Source organism: Meleagris gallopavo, chromosome 14 (assembly GCF_000146605.3).
Source record: "Meleagris gallopavo isolate NT-WF06-2002-E0010 breed Aviagen turkey brand Nicholas breeding stock chromosome 14, Turkey_5.1, whole genome shotgun sequence".
NCBI classification, from domain to species: Eukaryota; Metazoa; Chordata; class Aves; order Galliformes; family Phasianidae; genus Meleagris; species Meleagris gallopavo.
Genome location: NC_015024.2, coordinates 10,898,639 through 10,920,647, shown reverse-complemented (window position 1 = coordinate 10,920,647; position 22,009 = coordinate 10,898,639). Strand labels below are relative to the sequence as shown.

Sequence of the window (22,009 nt, the reverse complement as noted above, 5' to 3'; positions counted from 1 at the left end):
ATGCTTTTGGAAAAGTAACCACATAGGATTTAAATATATTTTAAAGGTACCACCTGACTGTACAGACACATGAAGCTGTATGTTATACCACGATAACTTCAGTCCTCCTTGCCTGTATCACTCCTGTGATGTTAGATGGAAAACTATTGCACCTAGATTAAAAAACAAACAAACAAACAGGAAAAAAACAACCAAAAATAAGTAACCCCAACTCAAAAAACATCAGAGAAAATATCTCTACCTGATTGGTAAAATGACTTCTAATGTTTTGTGTAGAGACAAACTGCAAAATTATTAAATCAGGAATGAAATTGTAAAGGATTACACATGAAGGACTTTGATCAACAGATCAGACAGATTGAAAGAATCATTTGAACTGAAAACCACAAATAAAGCTCCAGATGAAGCTCACCGACTGGCATAATACACGAGACTAAACAGTAGAAGAGTCAATCAGCAAATTAAATCAACAGATGAAACAGTGGACTCTCTTTCACTTGAGTTAAAAGCCACACAGCAAGTCAAAGCCTTAGCAGGGAGTTAACACAGAGCCTACAGCAGTAGATGGCCAGCCCTGACAAGTTTCCCAAGCACACAGCAGAAAGCATGAGAAATGCTAACACAGATTTATTTGGAGTTACAGTCTAAGCACAGTGCAAGTTTACTTTTATTAATCTAGTAAATTATGGCAATTCATTAGAGATCAGTTCCCTTTCAGTAAAACATAGAGTACTGGCAGACTAACAGCAAACACAGTACATGTCAGAGCAGTGCTGTAAATAGAATTTCTCTTGATTTGTGATTCCAGTCTCCGCTCTGTATCACACAACTCTAAAATCACATCTCTCACAGCAGCAGCCTGGCCCTTACTCTCCCCTGAGGACCTGGCTGCTACTCTTTCCATAGGTCTAGAATGAACCGCAAGTTTAACACTCTGCACCTCAGCAATGATTTGTGCTACACTTTCCTGCAGACGGGTAAACTGCTGCTGTAAACTCCCAAGACATGAACTGACTTGTTTAGTGTAGTTAAGCTGTTCTTTTAGAGGAATTAAAAGAGAATCTATTTTTATGGAGTCACTCTTGTCTTCTCTTGCCAGTAAAACACCTTCTTTTATTCCCTGCGACGTCCTTGTTTGCAGAATGTTTTTCAAGTCTGCTATGACATCGCTGAGATCCTTCTGCTGCAAGTCATAGGTGGATGCCTGTTCTTTGATGGCTTCTTGCAGGTTTATTGGGCCCTTCTGTGCTTCAAGCACCAAGACTTTCAGTTCCTGCAGCCTTACTCGATTAACATAGGTGGAACCAAGAACACCTATAATGGCTCCCAGTACAGAACCAATAATAGACCAGTTCTTTGTTTTTTCAGCTCTTGTCCTCTCTTTCTCATGGCTCTCCCTTACAGCAGCGGAGAAGAGAGAAAATTTTTCTCGCTCAGATTCTTCTGCATTTAAGTAGGCAGCTCGGTACCTCTTCTCTTCCTGCAAGAAACACAGCACTTTGAGGGAAAAGCTACACCATTTTATAATGTCAGATTATAAAAAAAGAAAAAAGTGCATCCATCAGTTGTTTCAGAAATTGTTTCATAGATTTTTCCTTTAAGATGTATGATTTTCTTTAATAATCCTGCTTAAATTGGTGAGACATCATTTTAAGTCAAAGCTAAGAAATGGATCATTAAGAACGACGTTTGAAGACTGCCTAAAGCATAATCTCTCACATAGTGATGATGGAAAAGTGCTATGAACAGGCAGCTTTTCTCTCCCCACAAAGAAAGCTTTCTCTGGCTCTGCATACTTCTCCAAACACCACCTCCACCCCACTTCTCCATCTCAGTTGTAATTCCCTTCAGACAGGAACTGAAAATAGTTCTGAAAAGGATGTCCTGGAAAGGCTCATCTCATGATCACACACACTTTTCACTCCTTTGACTTCTCTTTCTTCCCCTGTTCAAAGACATATCTTCCTTTTCTGCCCTCCTGACTTTGGCGTGGCAGTTCCTTTTGTAAGCCAGTTTACCTCAGCAAGACAGTGGAAACTTTCTGGCTATTTTCCTGCAGTAAATTTTTTAGCAAAGGAAGAACTGTTTTTGATAGTGAACCTGTCTGCCAATTGACTGCATTCCCCAAACTATCTCAGTTTTTTGAGCATGTATTTCTTTTGTAAAGCAGCAGTACCACCATACAGGGATGACTTCAGTTCTATCTTTCTCCACAGTGATGCAGAGCTCTGTTCTTGAAATCTCATCTACACAGACCTGATCTGTTGTTTGGACAGCTCTTTTTAGTTCTTTGCTGCTGCTCTGCTTATTGATTCAGAAATCCATTTAAGCTCAGGCACAGCTAATAACTACTTGCCCAAGCTTTGCCACAGATGTACCAGTTTCCAGGCCTGTTTCCTGCAGTTTCACTCAGATTTCTGGCTTGAATTTAGCTGCTATCATGCCTTTATCTCTGACTGATGGACTGTGGACGACTGTGCTCCAACTGCCAGCCCTGCTTGGCTCCTTCTGATGAGGTGCAGGAGGACTGCACGCTGTTGGTGCAGGACACTGCCCCTGCCTGTGCTGTGATCCCCCTCATCTTCTTGCTTGTTCTCCTTCATGGAGCAGCCTTGCTCTTACTGCTCTCTGACAAAAGCCTTAGTAAACTATGTGGGGGCTGCGGACAGGTGAAAGGGGAGTGGCTTTGATGGCTTAACAACTGGAAACGCACTTCTCTTATGACATGGAAACTAATTGGTTGAATCCCAGCTTTGTTTTTTTTCCCATGCACCTGTCACCATTCAAAAAATGTTTTAGGTTTTTCAGCTTTTGTTTCCAAATGCACTACCCTGTTGTAAGATGAACATGATTTCCACATCAGATCAAGTCACCCACATTGCTTCAATTAAAACAAGTATCATAAAAATTAACTCAGATTACTGTACTTACATACTAAAGCACATCTGCAGAACCAGTCACTAGTGACAGAAACAAAGCACATGTTTTCTTCGTGTTTGCCAGCACTCAGATACCAGGAAATTACCTGCAGCAACCTGTGTTCCAGTGTAGCCAGTTCTAAATATTGAGTGTCATCCCGAGAGACCCTGTCCAAGCGGTCCCGAACTTCCTTCAGCTTTATCTGCTGGGCTTCTACATTTTCACGAGCCTGTCGTACTATCCCTCGAGCTATCATAAAGACATTTTCAGCCTGGGAAGAGAGATTATTTGTTTTAGAGACTTAGTAACAGATTTATTAACAGATAGATGTACACTGTTAGTCATGTGATTTCAGGGAGGAAAATAAAAGCAACACAATTCATCACACTATAGGGGATACGCTATGTGTACTGAGCTTACTAGGCTAGGACTCTGTCATAGCATCTGCACAGCCAGTTAAAGCAGAAAAAAAAACCAACATGGTTCTCCTTGGAGGCTCTCTTCAGCCTCACAGCCAGTCTTCCTAATGGCATAATCGTAATTTTCAATTTTTTTTTTTACATTATCTCCACATTTACCTCCGTCACTTTTCCCTGAGCCTCCCGAACTTCATTGAGCCCAACAAACTCTTCGTATTTGTCCCACCAGTTCTTGCCAGTTGCAGATATTTTCTGCAGGGAGTTTTTCCCCACAACAGCCCCAGCTTCTGCCACCCGGTTCAGAACACCCACAGCAGTTTCTATGGCTGATTTGGCTTCGGGCCTCTTCGGTCCAGAGGCACAGTAAGTCCTCACTAAGTGTACATTCATTTTTTGACTCTGCTTTATCAAAGAATGGTGATACTGCAACCCACAGGACACTGACGACACACTTGATTTATACTTCATTGGCCCCATGTCTTGTACTCAATCACCAAAGAAAAGCGCTGCAAGAAAAAGAAAAAGTTATTAAACTAAGGCTGGTAAATGCCTCTTAAAATTAAACATGCATGCCAAAAATACCAACGCAATTCAAGGATGGGTAAACCATCGCTAATTTTACACCATTACTTACACAGGAAACTTTCCAGTTTTCAGCAAAGGATGGCTGTGCCACAGATCCCTGCTTTTCTGCTGTAATTAAGTACTTCTGCCATGCTTCTTGATTAACTCACTGCATAGTGACTGTGCACAGATACCAGCAGGAGTAGCTGCAGAGTAACGTAATGCTTCGGCACAGATGTGATCGCCATATAAAAGCTTGCTCTGAGCTTTCACATTTGAGTTTGGCATACAATATCACAGGTGCTAACAATCCTGGAAAAGAATAGAAAAAGAAATGAGAAAGAGGCATTAAAAAAGAAGCAGCTTGAAAAAGGAAATAAATGGGCTTTCATCATTCCCTGTGCCTCACACTCCACAGACATCCAAAGCACTGAAGAGTAGAAAGGCAAATATATACTGGACAGAGAGAAGACATAGCAGTGCTAAACTGAACATGGGTTTTTCTGGGAACCTTCCTGCAAAACTGAGCTATGAGGAGCCAAGTGTTCACACAGACATCAGGCAGTGAATGCATCGTTATTGCTGCGTTTAAAATGAGTTTTAAAATCCTTGCTTGCAGAAACAACACTGGCTACTGCTTAACATCAGCGCTGACGTGCAAGGAAAATTTTTATTTTCTGCTTTCCACATTCCTCTGAAAATTGCATAAACAGGCAAAATCTCACTGAAGCTTGATGAAGCTTCAATTAATTTTTATAAAGTTGGGTACGGCTAGGCCAGGATTTGACCAGAACAATATTATAAACCCACAGCATACAGGAAACCTCGAAGTACTGCAGTTGTTCTGCTTTGTTTATTTGGCAGTGATTACCTGGGCTAACTATAGCCGGCTGGGGGAACACGTGTGCAAACACAAACGGCTTCCCCAGCGGAAGACATCTGCCATGAGATTTTTTTAACCTGGCTCCTCACCCTGAAGGCCCACTTATATCTGGTGAGGCACACGCAGCACGGAGCAGCAGCAGCCATCAGCTCCGCGACGGCCTCACCACCCGTTTAAAGCCAAAGCGACGCATCGCGCCTAAACTGACGGAACCGCGCCGTTCTCTCGGCAGCGCAACCGCGCCGCGCCCCCGCGACGACGCCCCGAGGACAGCGCTCCGCCAGGACGTTCGCTCCGCGCTACCGCTGGGGCGGACGCGCCCGGCTGCGGGGCCTACCTGGCGGGGCAGCAGCCTCCGGGCAGCCCCTCACACAACGCCCTCCCTCGCGCCTGCCCGCAGGGTCGAGGAGCGGCGCCGGAAGCGGAAGTGGCAGCGGCGGAAGTGCTACGGCGGCCGTGTGGGGTCAGACGGAAGCAGTGCGGAGCGGAGCGGAGCGGTGCTGGCATCATGTCGGGCCGAGAGGGTAAGGCCGGGCCCGGGGGCTGCAGGCGCCGGTTGTGCCGCTTTCTCGCTTCTCACCGCCCCCTCTCTTTGCAGGCGGCAAGAAGAAGCCGCTGAAGCAGCCGAAGAAGCAGACGAAGGACCTGGATGAGGTAGGGCGGTGGGGGGGGCGAGGCGAGCATCTTTCCTCAGAGCGAGCTCCCGCAGCACCTCGGCGTGCGTGGGATGCGGGAACGGGTACGGAAGCCGCGGGCGATCCGCTGGGGAAATACGTTGGAGACGGACCTGAGGCTCCTGCTGCGGATCCCCGGGCGTGAGGGCTCGGAGTGGAGGTGTAAGCTGTTAGTTTTGGGAAACGTAGAGGGTGTGTGAGGCACCGTTGATTGAAAAAGAGAAACGTGAATTGGGTTGGTGAGCAATGTCAAAATCCTGAGTGTCGAGGAAAACTCCTATAATCCCTTTCAGTGGTGTTGCCTATGAAGAGTATATATGTAAGAGACAGCACGTCTGAGCTCTCTTGAATTCCAGAGGATGTTCTAGCAGGGATGTGCAGTGGCTGCTTTGCCTGTGCAGTTTGCCAGCAGTCTTATTGTATTTCTCAGAATTAATACAAATGCATTAAAAAGCAAATAGTAGTGACATGTATGGAAAGATATTTAAGTTATGCTTTTTTAGGTAAAAGCAATCTTTGTTTCTTGTGTCCTAAGTAGTCCAAGATATATTGTGTTTTTGTACTAGATTCACAGTAGCAGTGGAAATTAATGGTTTTAATGCAAACATCATTCAGAGGGCAGAGTGAGATGATACTTTGGAAGGTGATACTTCCTTAATTTCAGAAAAATCAAACACACAAAGTAAAAGTTTGGTCAATCTCTGTGTTGTGGTGCAGCACAAATAAAGCCCCAAACAGTACTCTGTCATTGTTCTGGAAGGTTTTGCTTATTTACTAGTACTGAGCCATCTTGCATCAGTTTAGTCTGTTAGGTTTTGATTGCTGTTGGAACATAATTCCAGTATTTGAAGGGAGCATATAAACAGGAGGGGGAATGGCTGTTTATGAGGGTGGATAGTGATAGGACAAGGGAGAATGGTTTTAAACTGAGACAGGGGAGATTTACGCTAAATATTAGGAGGAAGTTTTTCACAGAGGGTGGTGAAACACTGGAACAGGTTGCCCAAGGAGACTGTGGATGCCCCATCCCTGGAGGCATTCAAGGCCAGGCTGGATGTGGCTCTGGGCAGCCTGGTCTGGTAGTTGGCGACCCTGCACATAGCAGCGGGGTTGAAACTACATGATCATTGTGCTCCTTTTCAACGCATGTCATTCTATGGTTCTGTGACTCTATGATAATGTTTTTTTCTCATTGCTTTCAGTTGTTTTCCAACTTTTCTGGGGCAGGAGATGTTAACACACTGTTGTTCTTTTCTTTAGACAGATCTGGCATTTAAACAAAAGCAGAAGGAGGAGCAAAAGAAACTTGAGGAGATGAAAGCAAAAGCTGCAGGAAAAGGGCCCCTCAGTAAGTGAGGTGCCCATACTGATAGCAAAAATTGAGTGGCTTGCTGGCTTCAAAAGTTTAATGTTTTTGCCTGACAAACATAAAAAGAACTGTACCACTAAGTTATTCAGCACACACCGGGAGGCTGATGGCAGCTGTAGATGATAAGTAACAAATAGAAGATATATTTTTTTAATTATTATTATTTTGACTGTGCAATTTAACATCCAAATTACTGATGCAGTTTGTGTTTTAGGAGGTGTAACTGCATGCCAGGTGTGATAAGCTGTTCTAGTGGGATGGTGCAGAGAGATTTCTGCTCTTATTTTAGCATACCATCCTTTGCTTTCCAGGTGTATTAAGAAACACAGGCTTTGCCACAGTTGTGAAATTTTAACAAATCCACTACTTGGTATCTTAGAGGATGAAATTCAAGAGCAGAAGATTCATGACAGAAGGGGGGAAAAAAACCTCACCAAAAAAACCTGTGACTGGAAATAAGACTGGTTTCAGTGCTCTTGCTTAAGTGAATCTAAAGTATGCTCTGTCAAAGAAGAAATTTTGCAGGCTGCATTGTGATGGTTCACCCAGCCTGCTCTATATTTCAAATGATGGTAGTAGGAAATAGTGTTAATACTGTCTGTCCACTCAACCCTATCATTTACAGAAGTCTTACTAACTTTCACAAGACTACATTTATCCATTTTTACCTTTATTACTGGCTTATCTTACCAGAGATCGAGGTTAGACTTTCAGGTTCTCTAGTTTCATCCCAGAACTGTTTCTGCACCTGGGAGTTATGCTGGCAGTGTAGCTGGCAGATCACCAAAATAGAAGAATAAGATACAATAAAGTCCTCTGACACAGTGGCTGTAATGATAAATTACAAATCTTAGCCAGCAGTTTTGCAACTTCATATGTGAGTTTGTGCTCTTGAGGCAGCATACAATCCAGTCCCACTGACCTGGGGTATTTCTTGTCTGTTTATCTCAAATGGATCTAGCTGCTCTGATTTATCTGCTTACAAAAAATGTGCTGGGTGTGGACTTACAGAATGTCTTTGGCATTACAGACATGCATAAAAATTCCCCGAGCTTTCCTTCTGTCCCAACTATTTTGAACTTTATCAGGCACTTCAGGTATGAGTAGCTTCGCACATCTGGATAGCTGTCCTGCCATTACCACTCTTCCTTTTATTAGGTTGAATTTCAATTATCTGGTTCTTGTCCAATGCTTGCCAGAGCTGACAGAGATTGTAATCATTGTTGGAGAAGCTAGACTATGCCCGAGAGCCTCAGCAAGGCAACGCTGTTAGAATCATTTTATCACGGTGCAAAGTCTGCTGTTAACTATCAGCCCTTACTGTCATTTTCTGCTTTCCACAGGTCAGCTGTGACACGTGCTGTAAAACAAAACCAAACAGCATTTACAAAAAGTGCTGCACTCAATGCCACGTTAATATGTTGTGTTCTTTCACATTGCTTTACTGTCGTCAGAAATAGGGACTGCAAAGAACAGATGCTCTGGTAATTCCAGTGCCTGCTTCACTGGGGCTTCAGCCCCAAATGGGGCTCTGGTTGTTGTAGAAATACTGATGCTTTTATTCCTTCAGCCTTAAATGTGATTTGACCAGACTGTTGTATAAGAAGTAATCGATGGAGGAGCAAAGCACTGCTGAAGTACTTTGTGCTCTTGTACATTTGGGGGTGCGTTTAGTTCCAAGTGGGACTTTGGTTTTCAACATGAAGTTAAAGCACGTAAATCCCAGAGTACCACGTGCAGAAGCAGTTCACCAGTGGGAGTGTGAGTCGTACGGGCAGCCTGGTGGGGCTTTCAAAGCTGTCACAGCTGTGTAAGCTGTGATGTCTGAGTGGTGGTGGTTTGGTTTCTTTTGGCAGCGAGCGGCGGGATAAAGAAGTCTGGCAAAAAGTAGTTCTGAGCTGCAGGATAAGACGCCTTCAACTTCCTCGATGGATCTGCAGCCTTCAGAAGACGAAGAGAACTCGTAGCACTTGGGAAGCATTGTACATTTTGTTTAGTCAGAATAAAACTTTTTTGTTAAGAGGTGATATTTTCTCTCTTTACTGTAGCTTTTGTTTTAAAAAATGTTAATCTGGCTGCTCAGGTTTAGTTGCAGCTGTCCAAGATGGGGTTATACCGACGTACAGGCACTGGCAGTTACCAGAACAAAACCTCGCTTTATGCCGCCCGTGTCTGCCGGTCCCTACGCGCCCCTCAGCAGCGCTGCGCTCTCGCAGGAGCCGCGCGCCTTGGCGGTGCAATGGCGCCGCTGTGCGGTCACACCCTCGCTCGTCGCTATCCTGCGCATGCGCGGTGCCCTCCTGCCGGCCGCCGCGCGTGAGGATGTGCGTCGGTTACGTCCGCGCGGCGCTCCTCTCCAGCTGCAGAAGGGTGGCTGGCGCATGCGCAACGCTCCTGTCGCCTTAAGGGGCTGCTGCCTGCACCACTGCGGGCTGAGCGTGAGCGCCGCGCTGCGCATGCGCTGGCTGGTAGCAGGTTTTTCCCGCCCGGTCTGCTCCCGCCTTGCCCTGAGGTGACCGTTGGGCCGTGAGCTGGGCGCTGCGCGGTACTTCCTCACAGAGCAGCGCCCACCTCACCACGGCAGCAAAACGCTGATGGCTGGGCAATGAAAATCCATCCCGTGCATCTGAGAAGCACAGATGAACTATCCTGCAAATTCAAAGCAATAGGGGAGGCTGAGCAAGCACATAGCTGCTAGCCAGATAGCAAGCTTGCTTCAGATTTTGTTTGAAGGTCCTCAAAATTTCCTGCAACACATGAAGAAAATATGGCTGCAAACTCCCAGTGCAATCATGAGAAAGCATTTCATATTTGCATAGTTCGCATCTGTTTTGAGACTTCTTCAACACTGCCGGAGATGTCTGTTATCTACTTAGATGGGATTTAGTTCAGACCGCCCCCAGCCGAAACCAGAGCAAGGCTGTAAATGTCACAGTAACCTCACACAGCATCACAAGAGGATCCAGGCTGCCGTCAATGTGTACCACATTCAAAGCTCCAAAAGAACATTTACCCCTGCACTAAGATATGGACAAGCTAGTCCAAACTCAACACCAACAGCATTGTTTTCACCATTTCCATTATTATTGCCATTCCTCAGTCAAGTACAAGTGAAAATGACTCTTCTAGAAAATGAATGCTTCCTTGAAGCTTCGCATTTGCTGTACAAGAACAGTGGAAGTGAAGCTGTGTGCTAATGAAGGAAACGACCTTCCCTGGGCTGTTTAGTTTCTGTGCTGACAGCTTTCTCTCTCTCTGATAGGTAAGCCTTTTTATTTTAGCTGTACCTAAAAGGGACACATGAAAACCAAAAACATGCTGGAAATCATGAGTTCTGAGTGTGAAGGCTGGCACAATTAACACCAAACAATTGAAAATGGGTTAGTAAACTCCTCTGAAAGTGAGGAAGAGCTTTGGGAAACAACTCATATATTAGCAGGCTAGTTCATGTGAGGCTACATCATTTATTTTACCTGTTTATTTTGAACAAAGTAATGTTTGCTCTTGCTGATAAGCAAAACCTGAGGTGCACACAAAAGGCACACAAACAATGCAGAAAAGGAGGTGAAGTTGTGGGTACGAGTGTTTGAGAGAGAAGCAGTAAGACTGAGGCAAGACTGAGGAAGATGCTTACCAGGGGGAGTCACAATTGTACAGACAGCATAAACCTCTGAAATATGCTAAATGACTCTGAGCAGAGCTAGGTGAAAAGAGGAATTCTTTTTTATGCAGGGTAGCTGGTTAGGTAGGTTATTTACATCAGTCATAGGTTGAAGTATGGTAGCCGATCTGTGCAAACTGCCCAAGTGCACGCTTGCTTTCCTTCACCATCAAAGTAGGTATCCTGGGGGGATGGTTAAAATGAGCAGGAAAAGGGAATGGGAGACATCATCAAGATTGGGAAGAGGAATGTGGCCTTGGTAGTGTATCAAGTAAGCAGTTGTTTGACCCAAGAATTATTAAATGAAATGAATTAGGTTGCTGATCAGGGTAAAGTTACCAAGGTGGTCCAGAGTGAAATAAAGAATGAACAGAAACACACACTCCAGAGCATGAGAGAATGCACACAAGTGTTTCACCCAGAAACCAAGGCAAGAGGGAAGGAGACCAAATGGCAAAGTGACAGACTGCTGCTGTGTGAGAGCTGTTCTCAGCAGGCTTTAGTTTAACGTAGACATTGAATTGCCTTTCTGGCCAAGAGTCCTCCTGTGTTTAATATCAGGCTATGGAAATAAAGCTGACGAAGGAGCACTCTGATTGTATGTTTCTACATAATGCTACATTATGAATGACATTCGTTCCTTAGCACAGCTGCAGCTCAGTGTTAACTAATGCAAAGACTGTATAGCTCTTAAATCACACACGTACATAAAATTACGCCCAGTCTGAAGGGCAGAGAGAAAACAAAGCCCAGAAGGCAGTAGGAAATGAATACCAATGATTAAAATAATACCAGAATAGATGGAAATATTGTTTATATGGCAGTCTACAAAAGGATGTGATTGCTATAATGAACTCCAGTCATGCTCTAATGATTTAAGATGTTTTGCTCACTCTTTGGAGTTAGTTCAGTTCTAAGAACATCACACCCTACTCTGAGTCATACTCACTTAACTGATTTATGTGAGGTCTTCAACATGAAACTTCTCTAACATCCCTAAAATGCTTCACTTCTATTCAAATGAGGTTAATTCTGACAAGCAACCCCACAATTGTGTGCACATCTAACAGAACTGCACAGACAATGACTTAAAAGCAAACTTCCACTTTGTTTCTACTGTTGTCTTAATCAATGCACAAAAAAATTTAAGCCCATTTTCTGCTTGAAATTGTATTATGAGAACTTAGCTTTACAGAAAAAAGCTCCTAAAGCACAGGGCAACTATTTTAAACTTAGAATTAAATGTGAGGTGACACAGCATTTGAAAAATCGCTCCTGGGATCAGAATCATCAGACACTACTTCAGCATTACTACAAAACGCCTAGCAGTAAATACATACATACTGGCAGGATTTCTCAGAGCAAATGTGTAAGGTTAGAGCATGGATATTGACAACCTGAGACTGTACCAAACTAAAGAGGAAAGAAAACAGTTGGTTCTGTTAGATTTGGCAAAAATACAGATTTATAACTTCTTCCTTTTAGTCATTAGTATACAGTCATTTATTTTCAGGTTCTTTATTCATTCTGAAGCGTTTCAAGGAAAGGGAGAGGTATAAACTCTAATGCTATGCTGTCCAGCTAGTTCAGGACAGCGGCAGCAGGCACTACTGCTATGCTTTTTGCACCTTTCAGGTTGATGCTGGCATTGCGTTACTCTCTCCTTAAACTCTAGGTCTGTTCAGAGAAACAGAAGCCCCACCTTATCATAAAGCTCCAATTCCATAGCCATCTGATAACAATACAAGACTGTAGAATTCCGTGCCTATAAACTGCTACCAATGGTGCTTGTGTGGGATGGTATTCCTCATATCAGCAATAGTAGAAAAAGGAGAAATAAAAGTATTTAATAGCTGAGGTTAAAACATAGTTGACGGACAGTGACTGTGTTCTGCTCAGGTCAGAACAGTCTGAGGTCCCACAGGAGCACCCGAGAGCAGCATGCTCTGTGTCTTTGCCCATTCACTGTTTGACTCCACTTCAACATCACTGCCCTTTAACTTTACAGAAAATACACAACTGCCTGTTTTAACCAACTTCTCGTTTTTCTTTTTGTGAGCTTTTAAAATACAAATGGGAGGTACCTAAGTTGCCTTCACAATTCCAAATGTTCCAAATGGTTACTAAATACAACTGTCATTTACTGAGACTCTGCAATAAGTTTATTTGGTGTGGGTTAGCCTGCTTTATGTATCACCACAATACACAGATTTCAGAAAAAAGTATTAAATAAAGCCTTAAATATAATAGAATGATGCAGGAATGTACTTGAACAATGAAGAGAGCATTTTCTAAACCAGTAGGACAGTAATTTCAGGTGTCAAGGCTTCTAATTCAGTGGAGCATTTATTCTTAGTCTTACCATCATTTATCATTTTCTGTAATGCCCTCCTCCAACTCTAACCTGCTTCACAGAATTAGAAGTTAGATACAGACTTCAGGAACTCAGAAGGCATTATGACCATAGAGTACTCCCCACACCTGCTCGCTAGCTAATATTCTGCACTCTGTCCCTGAAGTCAGGTGATAAAGTGGGTAACATTTCTTAAAACCTTTTTGTATTTAGCAACAGAAGGTCTGCAATTTCAATACTGTTTCTATAGATATTACTGAACCTGTAGTACCTCCAAAGCAGAAGCTATACCCAAAAGTACAGGCATAAGTGATAAAGAACGCGTACTAAACTAATTAAGCAGTGACAAAAAAGTACATAAGTTTAATGAAGAGGAGAAAAAAAGAACAGACAAGGTAGAAGTACAGTTGTGATGTAAGGTAGCTTAGTTCACCAGGAAATTTTCATCTACTTACAGGACCTTATTTTTCCCAGCCATAGGAAAATAACATTCTTGCTCAGAAGATAATTCTACTCCAGATCTTTAAATCACAATTCTTGTTTATTGTTTTACTCAGTTCAAGTCACTTGTCTATAATAAGACAGCATATCATCTAAACTTTGGTAAAGCGGTTCCTGATTTTGCTTGTCACCATTGTATGTCTGCCCTGTAGGAGATGCATCCTGAGCACTGCAGTCACAGGCCTGCACTGGTTGTGCTGCATCCTGAGCACTGCAGTCACAGGCCTGCACTGGTTGTGCTGCATCCTGAGCACTGCAGTCACAGGCCTGCACTGGTGGTGGCACATCCTGGGTTCCGTAGCCATACGCGTGCATTGAAAATGGCACATTTGGAGTGCCGTAGCCATAATGTTGCATTGGTGGCATCATGTGCGGAGCACCATAGCCATAAGGCTGCATTGGTGGCATCATGTGCGGAGCACCATAGCCATAAGGCTGCATTGGTGGCAGCACATGATGAGCACCGTAGCCATAAGCTGGCATTGATGGCAGCATGTTCTGAGCATCACAGATGTAAGGGTGTGTTGATGGCAGCCCATCCTGCTCATCACTGCTGTCAGACTCCGCTGATGTTGATCCATCTTCAGCATCACTGCCAGAGGCCTCTGCTGGTGCTGGCCCACCTTGAACGCTGTTGCTGTATGCTTGCACAGATGGCGGCACAACTTCAGCTCTGTGGGTACTGCCCTGCACTGATAACTTCTTCTGGTCCTCTGATATTTCTGGTTCTGTTTTTCCAGGAGAGGTTTCAGGACTGTTCAAATCCTGGCTGCTGTAACTATCATCTTTCTTTTGTCCCATAAAGTAATCGGAAGGTGGTGCAAATTCAGGATCTCGCTCATCTCTGAGTTCTTCCTGCTTCTTCGACCATTGTCCAAACATCAACTCTGTTAGGAAGAGGGAAAACAGTAGCTTAAATATTGATTTCAGTGAGAAGAGAGGAAACAGAGAAACAAAAGATGCAGTTCTTAAAGCCACCTGAAGTTACTTTCAGCCAGTAACATCACTGGCTAACATGATTTCCGTAAGAACAGAATTCTTAAATTTTAATACAGTAAGACTACATATTTGTCCAGTGTAGGAAAACAGAGCAGAACAACAATTGCTAAAAAAAAAATATAAAAAATATGAAATAGTAAGGAGAAAAGTATCAAGAGAGCGAGGAACTTTGTTCACCCTTTCTTTCCTTACCTTTGCCTTTATCCCACTCACGGACATAAGGCACGCCAGGCTTCGTATCTCTTCTCTCCTGGATGACAACCTCTACCTTTCTGCTTGGTCTTGGAACTTCAGGTTCAGCTTGTACTGGACTGGTGGTGTCTTTCACCTCTACTTCGCAGAAGGAGAGAACATTTTTTATTACTGATAGGATACAATCTCCTAAATGAATTTCATAGGCTGAATAGGAAACAATGCTATATAGATACAAGTTAGATATAGTGTATAAAGAGCTTACAGTAGCTATCTAATTTCATTCTAACAATGAAATGAACCCTAGCAGTGAGGCGTTTATTTTTTAATTCATTCATGTTAGTTCAGAGAATTTAATGGGTAAGCCAGATAGTGAGGCAGCATACTTCATGAGTTTTCTAGTTGTATCAAGAGACTACTGAAAAAAATCAATTGCCTAATAGCCCAAAAAGCAATGTGCTGAGTATTATACTGACACTAGAAAATTGTTGAAAAGAAGAACATGAGCACATATCTCCACTTCAGCAATCCTAGAGAGGAACACTTTCATTCTTTTCTTCTGAACAACAGTAAGTTGCAGCAGCACATTACTGCTCATCATTCCCAGAACGCTTCACAGTTAATGGCTTGGCTAGACTTCTGACAAGTTAAATATTAGCTATGATGGAAGACAGGACAAGTGACTAGTAGGGTCGTAAGGGAGACAAGGCAGAGATGGGATTAGAACTCAAATTCATCATTTCAAATCCTGAAAGATGGATGTATGCTCTGCTTACAGACAGGACTGAAACTCTGAGTCAATATATGATATTGAAATCAACTTGCTAATATTATTCTCACTTATCTTAAAAGCCAACCAGTACAATTTCAGCAACTCTGCCATGCTTCATTAACCTGCACAACTCCTGCTGTCAGGCATGAATTCAAAAAGTATCAGTCCATGCATGACATCCCACACTTCTTCCTGCATTATGAAGCTATTTCTGGCACAAATTTTGTATCTTCACTGTATGGGAACTGTTGATCACAGCCTGAACCTCTGATTGACCACCTAGGCAAGCAATGAGTCAGCTGCAGGAGCCAAGGTGAAATCACCTGAAGGTGAAATCACTTGTGCTACCGGAAGGGGTGGAGCCTGGCCCCACCTCTCCTAGATCCTATTCAAGGGCTGACTGCCACTGAGGAAGGATCTCTTTCTGGAGATTGTTCCTTGTGGAGTTTACTGCAAGCCTATGGCACCAGTGAGCATTTCCATTTATTTTATCTTTCCACTGTGATACTCTTACTAAGCCTCACCTCTGTATACCTATTGATTGTACAATTGCATACCCATTGATTGTACATTCACATAATTACATGAACTCTCATATTCTAACTTATATTGTGTATACAGGGTACATAATATCTATATCTTAAACCTCCAAGCCTGCATTGGTTGTATGCCCACCCATTGGTCAGGTACAAGATAGAACAGCAACTGTTGATCTTATAAAAATATCTATTCATACCTCCATTCTCCAGTTTTTCTGCCTCTTCTTCTAATCCTTCTTCCCTTAACTTCTTCACCTTCCTTGCTCGAAGTTTAGACAGCCTTGATTCTAGAGCTGCCTTCCTTTTTTCTTTTAACTGTTCACGTTTAGTTCTTTGATCCAGTGTCTTAACAGTAAAGAAAAACATGAATTAACATTCCTGTGTTACCATAATCAACTACATATCTTCCTTTGCTGAAGAACTGAAAGCAATGTTATCAGGTACCACGTTTCAACAGGGAAAAGGAGACAATTTTGAGTCAAATGCAGACATCACTGAGCATAAGAAAGAAAAAAAAAAAAAAACAAACAACCAAGTCAGGATGCTCCCATACCTGCTCTCTTAGCATATCCAGTGTCGCCCGTTGTTTATGCCTAAGATCCTGGTCACGAGAAAAGGCAAAGTAACCAACACCAAGCTGTCTGGCCTCTGAGAAGAAAAGTCAATAAAGTTATCCTCAGTTTACTGACAGTATATAGGCACTGAATTACAACATACACCTCTATTTTTTTTTAAATGTGTAAAATAGGCTTAGATGATGTAGGAAGTGAAGCCTCCTGAAGGAGAGAAAAAAAAACAACATAATTTACTGAAAAACAGATCTAGAAGAATGTCCCAGTAGTTGAATAGTTAATACAAATGTGTTTTAACATATATGTGAAGTTTGCCATGTGGGCAACAAGAAGTACCTTTCCCTTGCTTTCTCTAAAGTTAATCTGTGTGAAGCTAAGTGACACAAAGCATGAAGCATACCATTTTCTCGAATGTCCTCATAATGAATGGGCCCCATGGGTTTTCGAAGGGCTTCTTCTTCTTCTTTTTCCCACTGCTGCCTCTGAAGTTCTCTTTTCATATCTTCAGATAACAGTGTGTTCCCATCAGGGTCCAGTCTAATTAAAAAAGCACGAAGAAAAATGGGGAGAATTAAGGAGAACAAAGTTATTGGTTCCACGGTAACAAACAGTGAAATTCAGTTATGATTGGGTCTGACCCACTCCTGCAGTTTTTATAGAATAGATCACAGTAGGCACCACTTAGAGATAAAACAAGGATGAGGATGGCAAGGTACTAGTAGAACATGTTATTAAAACACTTGAAGTTCTGTCCTTTCTCAGAGGCCTTATCAAATCCTAATCAAACACAGAATGGCTGATGAAATGTTAAACGTTCACTCTTACTGTCATCTGTTTGGATGTTAGCAACCACATATAGAAGTAGCTCAGATTTGATGTAGGAAGATGAAAGCCATTTGAAATAGCACAAAGCCAATCATTTACCCTAGAAGTCAATTAGTACTCAGCATGGGAAATATTTGTTTTTTCAAGGGAAGCACCAGCATTTCTCTCTTTTTATCTAGCTAAGGAAGCTTTGCCGATAGATGCCCATCCATATCAATCCAGAGACTGCAATTTCAAAACACTCCTATTCTCTTTTTATTTTAAACACTAATAAGTTGCTGGTGTGAAAGTATCTTCACTTCGGCAGCTCTGCTGAGGTACCCTTAGATTACACTCTGAAAACAACTCTGTGCTGCCACAATAATTAGAATAGGAAAAAAACCCAGTTAAAGTGCTGTTTAACAAAAGCAAAATCAATGGAGATCTAACAAAGTTGGATTTGCTGAAGGACTACAAACAGTTTTCAGGTTTTTTGGAACCAGGAATCACTGCTCTGGCATTTTCTGGAAGCTATAATAAACCATAATTAGCTTACATGGACAAGTTTTAAAAGATGCATCAGGTATCTGAGAGACTGCTGAATGTGTTTATTAGAACTCTTCTCTACGAACTACAACTGCAAGGTTATTAAAAATCTCATTCAGTTTATTAAAAATTTCATTTGTGCTTTTATTTCATGTCCTCCATTCTCTTGCAATTTAAAAACACTACACCAGCCACATCATTCAAATGGTCAGCTGCCAAAGAATACTTGGCATAATTTATAATAGAAACTTGGCCTGAATTTATATTAGAAAACATTGATAAAACTATTTTCATGTACAATTCCTGTGTGGCTACTCTGGCTGTTTCTTAAGGCACAATGCAGAAACCAGCAGAAGCTGGCCTAGGGCAAACCTAGAGAAAGCAGTAGATTAAACAACTCTGGAGTGAGAATAGGCAATACCTTTTCCCTTGAAGTTCCTGATCCATTTTAAGTATACTTGGCAAATCCTTCTTCATACAGCGTCTAGATCGGCCCAAGGAATCAACATAATCAACCCTGTAATGAAAGCCAAGGACATTTCACACAAAACTTCTGCTTGCAGGCTTACAAACAACAGCAGCACTGACATTTTCCAAAAAGCATCTGACACCTCTCAGACTCCCTGTACATGTTAATTGAAAGGTAGAAGAAACTGTCAGACTCCCAGGGTCACATTCTGAACATGACAGTTTTACCAGAGACATTTACTCAGTCTCCCTTTGAGCCATCTGTTTGCTCTGATAACAAGGTGGTGTAAAGAGACGTTCAGAAGTTAAAACATCATCTAATTTTCACACTAAATAAAATTAGTTCTAATACTTGCTTCCCATGGTGAAAATAATGGCACAGCATTGACTTCTTACAGATATGAAACTGCTACAATATACTGCAATTATCAATCCAAAGCCCAGTTAGAAGAGCTTGATAGCGTTCATTCAATGTGTGTAACAAAGGCTGACTAAAATGCAAGCAAAGCGTTCTGCTGAAGCACATACCATGCTTCTTAGCAACTCTTCATTGCACCAATTTACAATTGTCACCAAAGCTGGTAAAGAGTTATACTTACTGTTCAATACTGCTAAAAGCTACCTGGCATCATGCTGCTCTATTATCCCAAGTTAGAAAATTAACATTACTGCTGAAAGCATAGGATTGACAACCTAGTTTTCCCAAACCAAACTTTAAGGGATCTGTACTTTTATTAAGTTCATCATTGGATCACTGATGGTTCTCAAATCTCAGTATGACATCAGTAGCACTACATTATCTGCCCTTCCAGCCTAGCAGTTTATTCTGGAAAATTATATTGCAAATCATACTGAGGCCTAAAAGAGCCACAGTGCTCTTTTTCATATTGTTTATTGCTGTTTTAACTGATTTACCACAATTAAAATCTTTGTTCCATAAGCATTCTTCACATGTTGATAAAGAAAACGTTTAGTCAGACCAGTTTTGTAACTTCCATAAACTATGAAAAGAAGAGAGGTTACTGCAACACATCTCACTTGTAATACATTTCCCTCACTGGTATTTCTCAAAATCCTGGAGGTGGATTCTATTGTGGTTTTGCCTTTGTGAGAACACAAAGTACTGTCTCTTACTAAGACATGAAACAGAATGAACCTCCTCTTCTCTATGCGTAGTATTAACCAAAAACAAACCAACAAAAACCCAACAACTGTCACTGCACATGTTCCGTGGAATGGAATTCTTTTCTCATGCAATTGCCAAGCCTCAGCAGCCCACTCAGCAGTACCAACCATTCTTCATCTGGGTCCTCTGGCGGTGGTATTTCCATTTCTGGTTCAATCTCCTCATCATCTGGCTCTTTTTCTAAAGTCTTTCTAGCAGCTTCATTCTGATACAGTTCCTGTACTTCTCGCTGTTTGTCTATGATCTTCTGAGTGAAATCCACTAGGTACAGATCTTCGGTTTCTTCATCTAAGGCAGAAAATCAATTCGTAGAGAAGAACCACAACAGAACTCAACACAAAAATCAATAGATACATCACAGGCACAATCACCTCTGCAGCTGCCAGCAATGCCCCTGACCAAACCATTGGGGAGTACCTACATCTCACCTCGGGTCAAACAAACTTGGAGCTGTAAGCTGGCTCCACAGCAATAACCTCTATTCGTATACAACTTTTATGCTTTTTAAAAGCAATTAATTATTTATGTATGAAATACAGAAAAGGTATCCCTCTCCACACTGAAGTATTCTATGCTCATTAATTATTTCAAAGATCTAGGGTTTGTTACACAACAGTACAAATACTTAGAATCACAGAATCTCTAAGGCTGGAAAGCACCCACAGGATCACCCAGTCCAACCATCCACCGATCACCAATAGCACTCACTAAACTAAATCATCACTTATTTGATGCTTAGCATTTCCTATGTTAGCAGAAAACAGTCACTGGAGTACTTTTTTGAAAAGTGGAAAACGGTGATGATGTCACATGTGGCAAAGTTGGACACTAATAAGGGAAATATTAGATATTAATTGCAAAGACATCTGGATTCTGGTCTAACAACTATTTATTGCAAGAGACTGAATATGTGATAAAAGAAAGGGCCAGATTAGGATTCTTTATCTCTATTATCTGTGTGACACATTGCTGCTCTTCTCTTCATAAATCCCAAGAATTAGAATGCAGGACAGAAAAATAGCAATGAAATGCTAGGACTGCATAATAGAGAATACATTACTTTTTTCTTTAAGATTCTATATTGAAAAAACAGAATACATTCCACCCACTTAATGACTGACTGAATGAAACAAGCTCATGGTGATTTACTAGGACAGACTGTCCTTCAAAAAGTAATTTCATATTTTCTAGTACTTACATGATTTTCTCTTTTTGATAGCAAAATAACCCATGTCAATCACTTTGCATAACAGCTCCAAAAAAAACACTTCTAAGTAAGAAGACAAGTAGTGAATTTATACTGCTGTAAGCCACTAGATAATGATAGACCAATCTTTAGGGTGAATTTTGGAAACACGTTAATATCTCTATCCTTAAATATACTACACTGATTAATAGTAAACACTGTAAAAAAATAATTCAAATTTAAATTAAAAAAAGTAATTAAGTTTATCTTGTATATAAGTGCACACACAACTTATTTTAGGCTAGCTCTGTTCACCTGGGAAATCGCCTTTTGTCATCTTCTCATACAGCTTTGCTTTCTCTTCAAGTTTCTTCCTGAGAAACAAACAAACAAACCTGTAATTTCACCAAACACCATTAACAAACCATTTATGCTTAGGTAAATGAGAAGAGTAATGCTAGGAATGCTTGAAAAATCTTCTAGAAGCAGAGTAATAGCTATTGTTCTTTTTGTTTTAAATTTTAACTGACATTTCTGAAGAAACACAGATATCCTGTTCCAGAGTTTATACTGAAAAATAAATTGAAATCATAGCTGAAGTTACAGAGTCAGTCTTCAGTGTAACATACTGAAAAGGCAGAGATACAAAGTCACTAGTATTCTACCTCTGCACAACTGTTATGATTGGTCAGATAAATCACAGAATCACAGAATTGTAGGGGTTGGAAGGGACCTCTAGAGATCATCGAGACCAACCCCCCTGCCAAAGCAGGTTCCCTACACCAGGTCACACAGGTAGGCGTCCAGGCAAGACTTGAATATCTCCAGAGAAGGAGACTCCACAACCTCCCTGGGCAGCCTGTTCCAGTGCTCCGTCACCTCACCGTGAAGAAGTTCTTACGCACATTCGTGCGAAACTTCCTATGCTGCAGCTTATGTCCGTTTCCCCTCGTCCTGTCTCCACGTACCACTGAAAAGGGACTGGCCTCACCGCTATGGCCGCCACACCTCAGATATTTATAAACCTGGATCAGGTCCCCTCTCAGTCGTCTTTTCTCAAGGCTAAACAGACCCAGTTCACTTAGCCTTTCTTCATAGGGGAGATGCTCCAGGCCCTTCACCATCTTTGTGGCCCTCCGCTGGACTCTTTCCAAGAGATCCCTGTCTTTTTGTACTGGGGAGCCCAGAACTGGACACAGTACTCCAGATGAGGCCTTACCAGGGCAGAGTAGAGGGGGAGGATCACCTCCCTCGACCTGCTGGCCACGCTCTTCTTAATGCACCCCAGAATGCCATTGGCCTTTTTGGCCACGAGGGCACACTGCTGGCTCATGGCCAACCTGTCGTCCACCAGGACGCCCAGGTCCCTCTCTGCAAGCTCCTCTCCAGCAGCTCATCCCCC

The 22,009-nt window shown here is 42.1% G+C and overlaps 2 protein-coding genes across 3 annotated transcripts in view; both read right to left on the bottom strand.

Annotated features, from left to right (window-relative positions):
- Nucleotides 1-611: 611 nt before the first annotated feature.
- On the bottom strand, nt 612-5,211 carry CCDC51 (coiled-coil domain containing 51). Its single transcript, XM_010718572.3, has 5 exons — nt 5,123-5,211; nt 3,973-4,214; nt 3,498-3,844; nt 3,026-3,190; nt 612-1,480 (listed from the first exon to the last, which is right to left on the bottom strand). The coding sequence occupies exons 3-5, from the start codon at nt 3,813-3,815 to the stop codon at nt 704-706; spliced, it is 1,260 nt and encodes a 419-aa protein (XP_010716874.1). The 5' UTR covers nt 3,816-3,844; nt 3,973-4,214; nt 5,123-5,211; the 3' UTR covers nt 612-703.
- A 7,966-nt stretch (nt 5,212-13,177) lies between these two features.
- Nucleotides 13,178-22,009, bottom strand: part of CCDC174 (coiled-coil domain containing 174) — an 11,764-nt gene continuing 2,932 nt past the window's right edge. Inside the window, exons 4-12 of one of the 2 annotated variants that reach the window (XM_031555583.1) lie at nt 20,923-20,981; nt 19,529-19,709; nt 18,189-18,284; nt 16,818-16,954; nt 16,399-16,493; nt 16,043-16,190; nt 14,535-14,672; nt 13,577-14,230; nt 13,178-13,534 (exon numbers count right to left, since the gene is read on the bottom strand). In XM_031555583.1, the coding sequence (XP_031411443.1) occupies nt 13,401-13,534; nt 13,577-14,230; nt 14,535-14,672; nt 16,043-16,190; nt 16,399-16,493; nt 16,818-16,954; nt 18,189-18,284; nt 19,529-19,709; nt 20,923-20,981 (1,642 nt within the window). In that variant the 3' untranslated portion in view covers nt 13,178-13,400. Of the gene's footprint in view, nt 14,231-14,534; nt 14,673-16,042; nt 16,191-16,398; nt 16,494-16,817; nt 16,955-18,188; nt 18,285-19,528; nt 19,710-20,922; nt 20,982-22,009 lie in introns of both variants that reach the window. The other variant, XM_003210127.2, reaches the window with a different exon arrangement.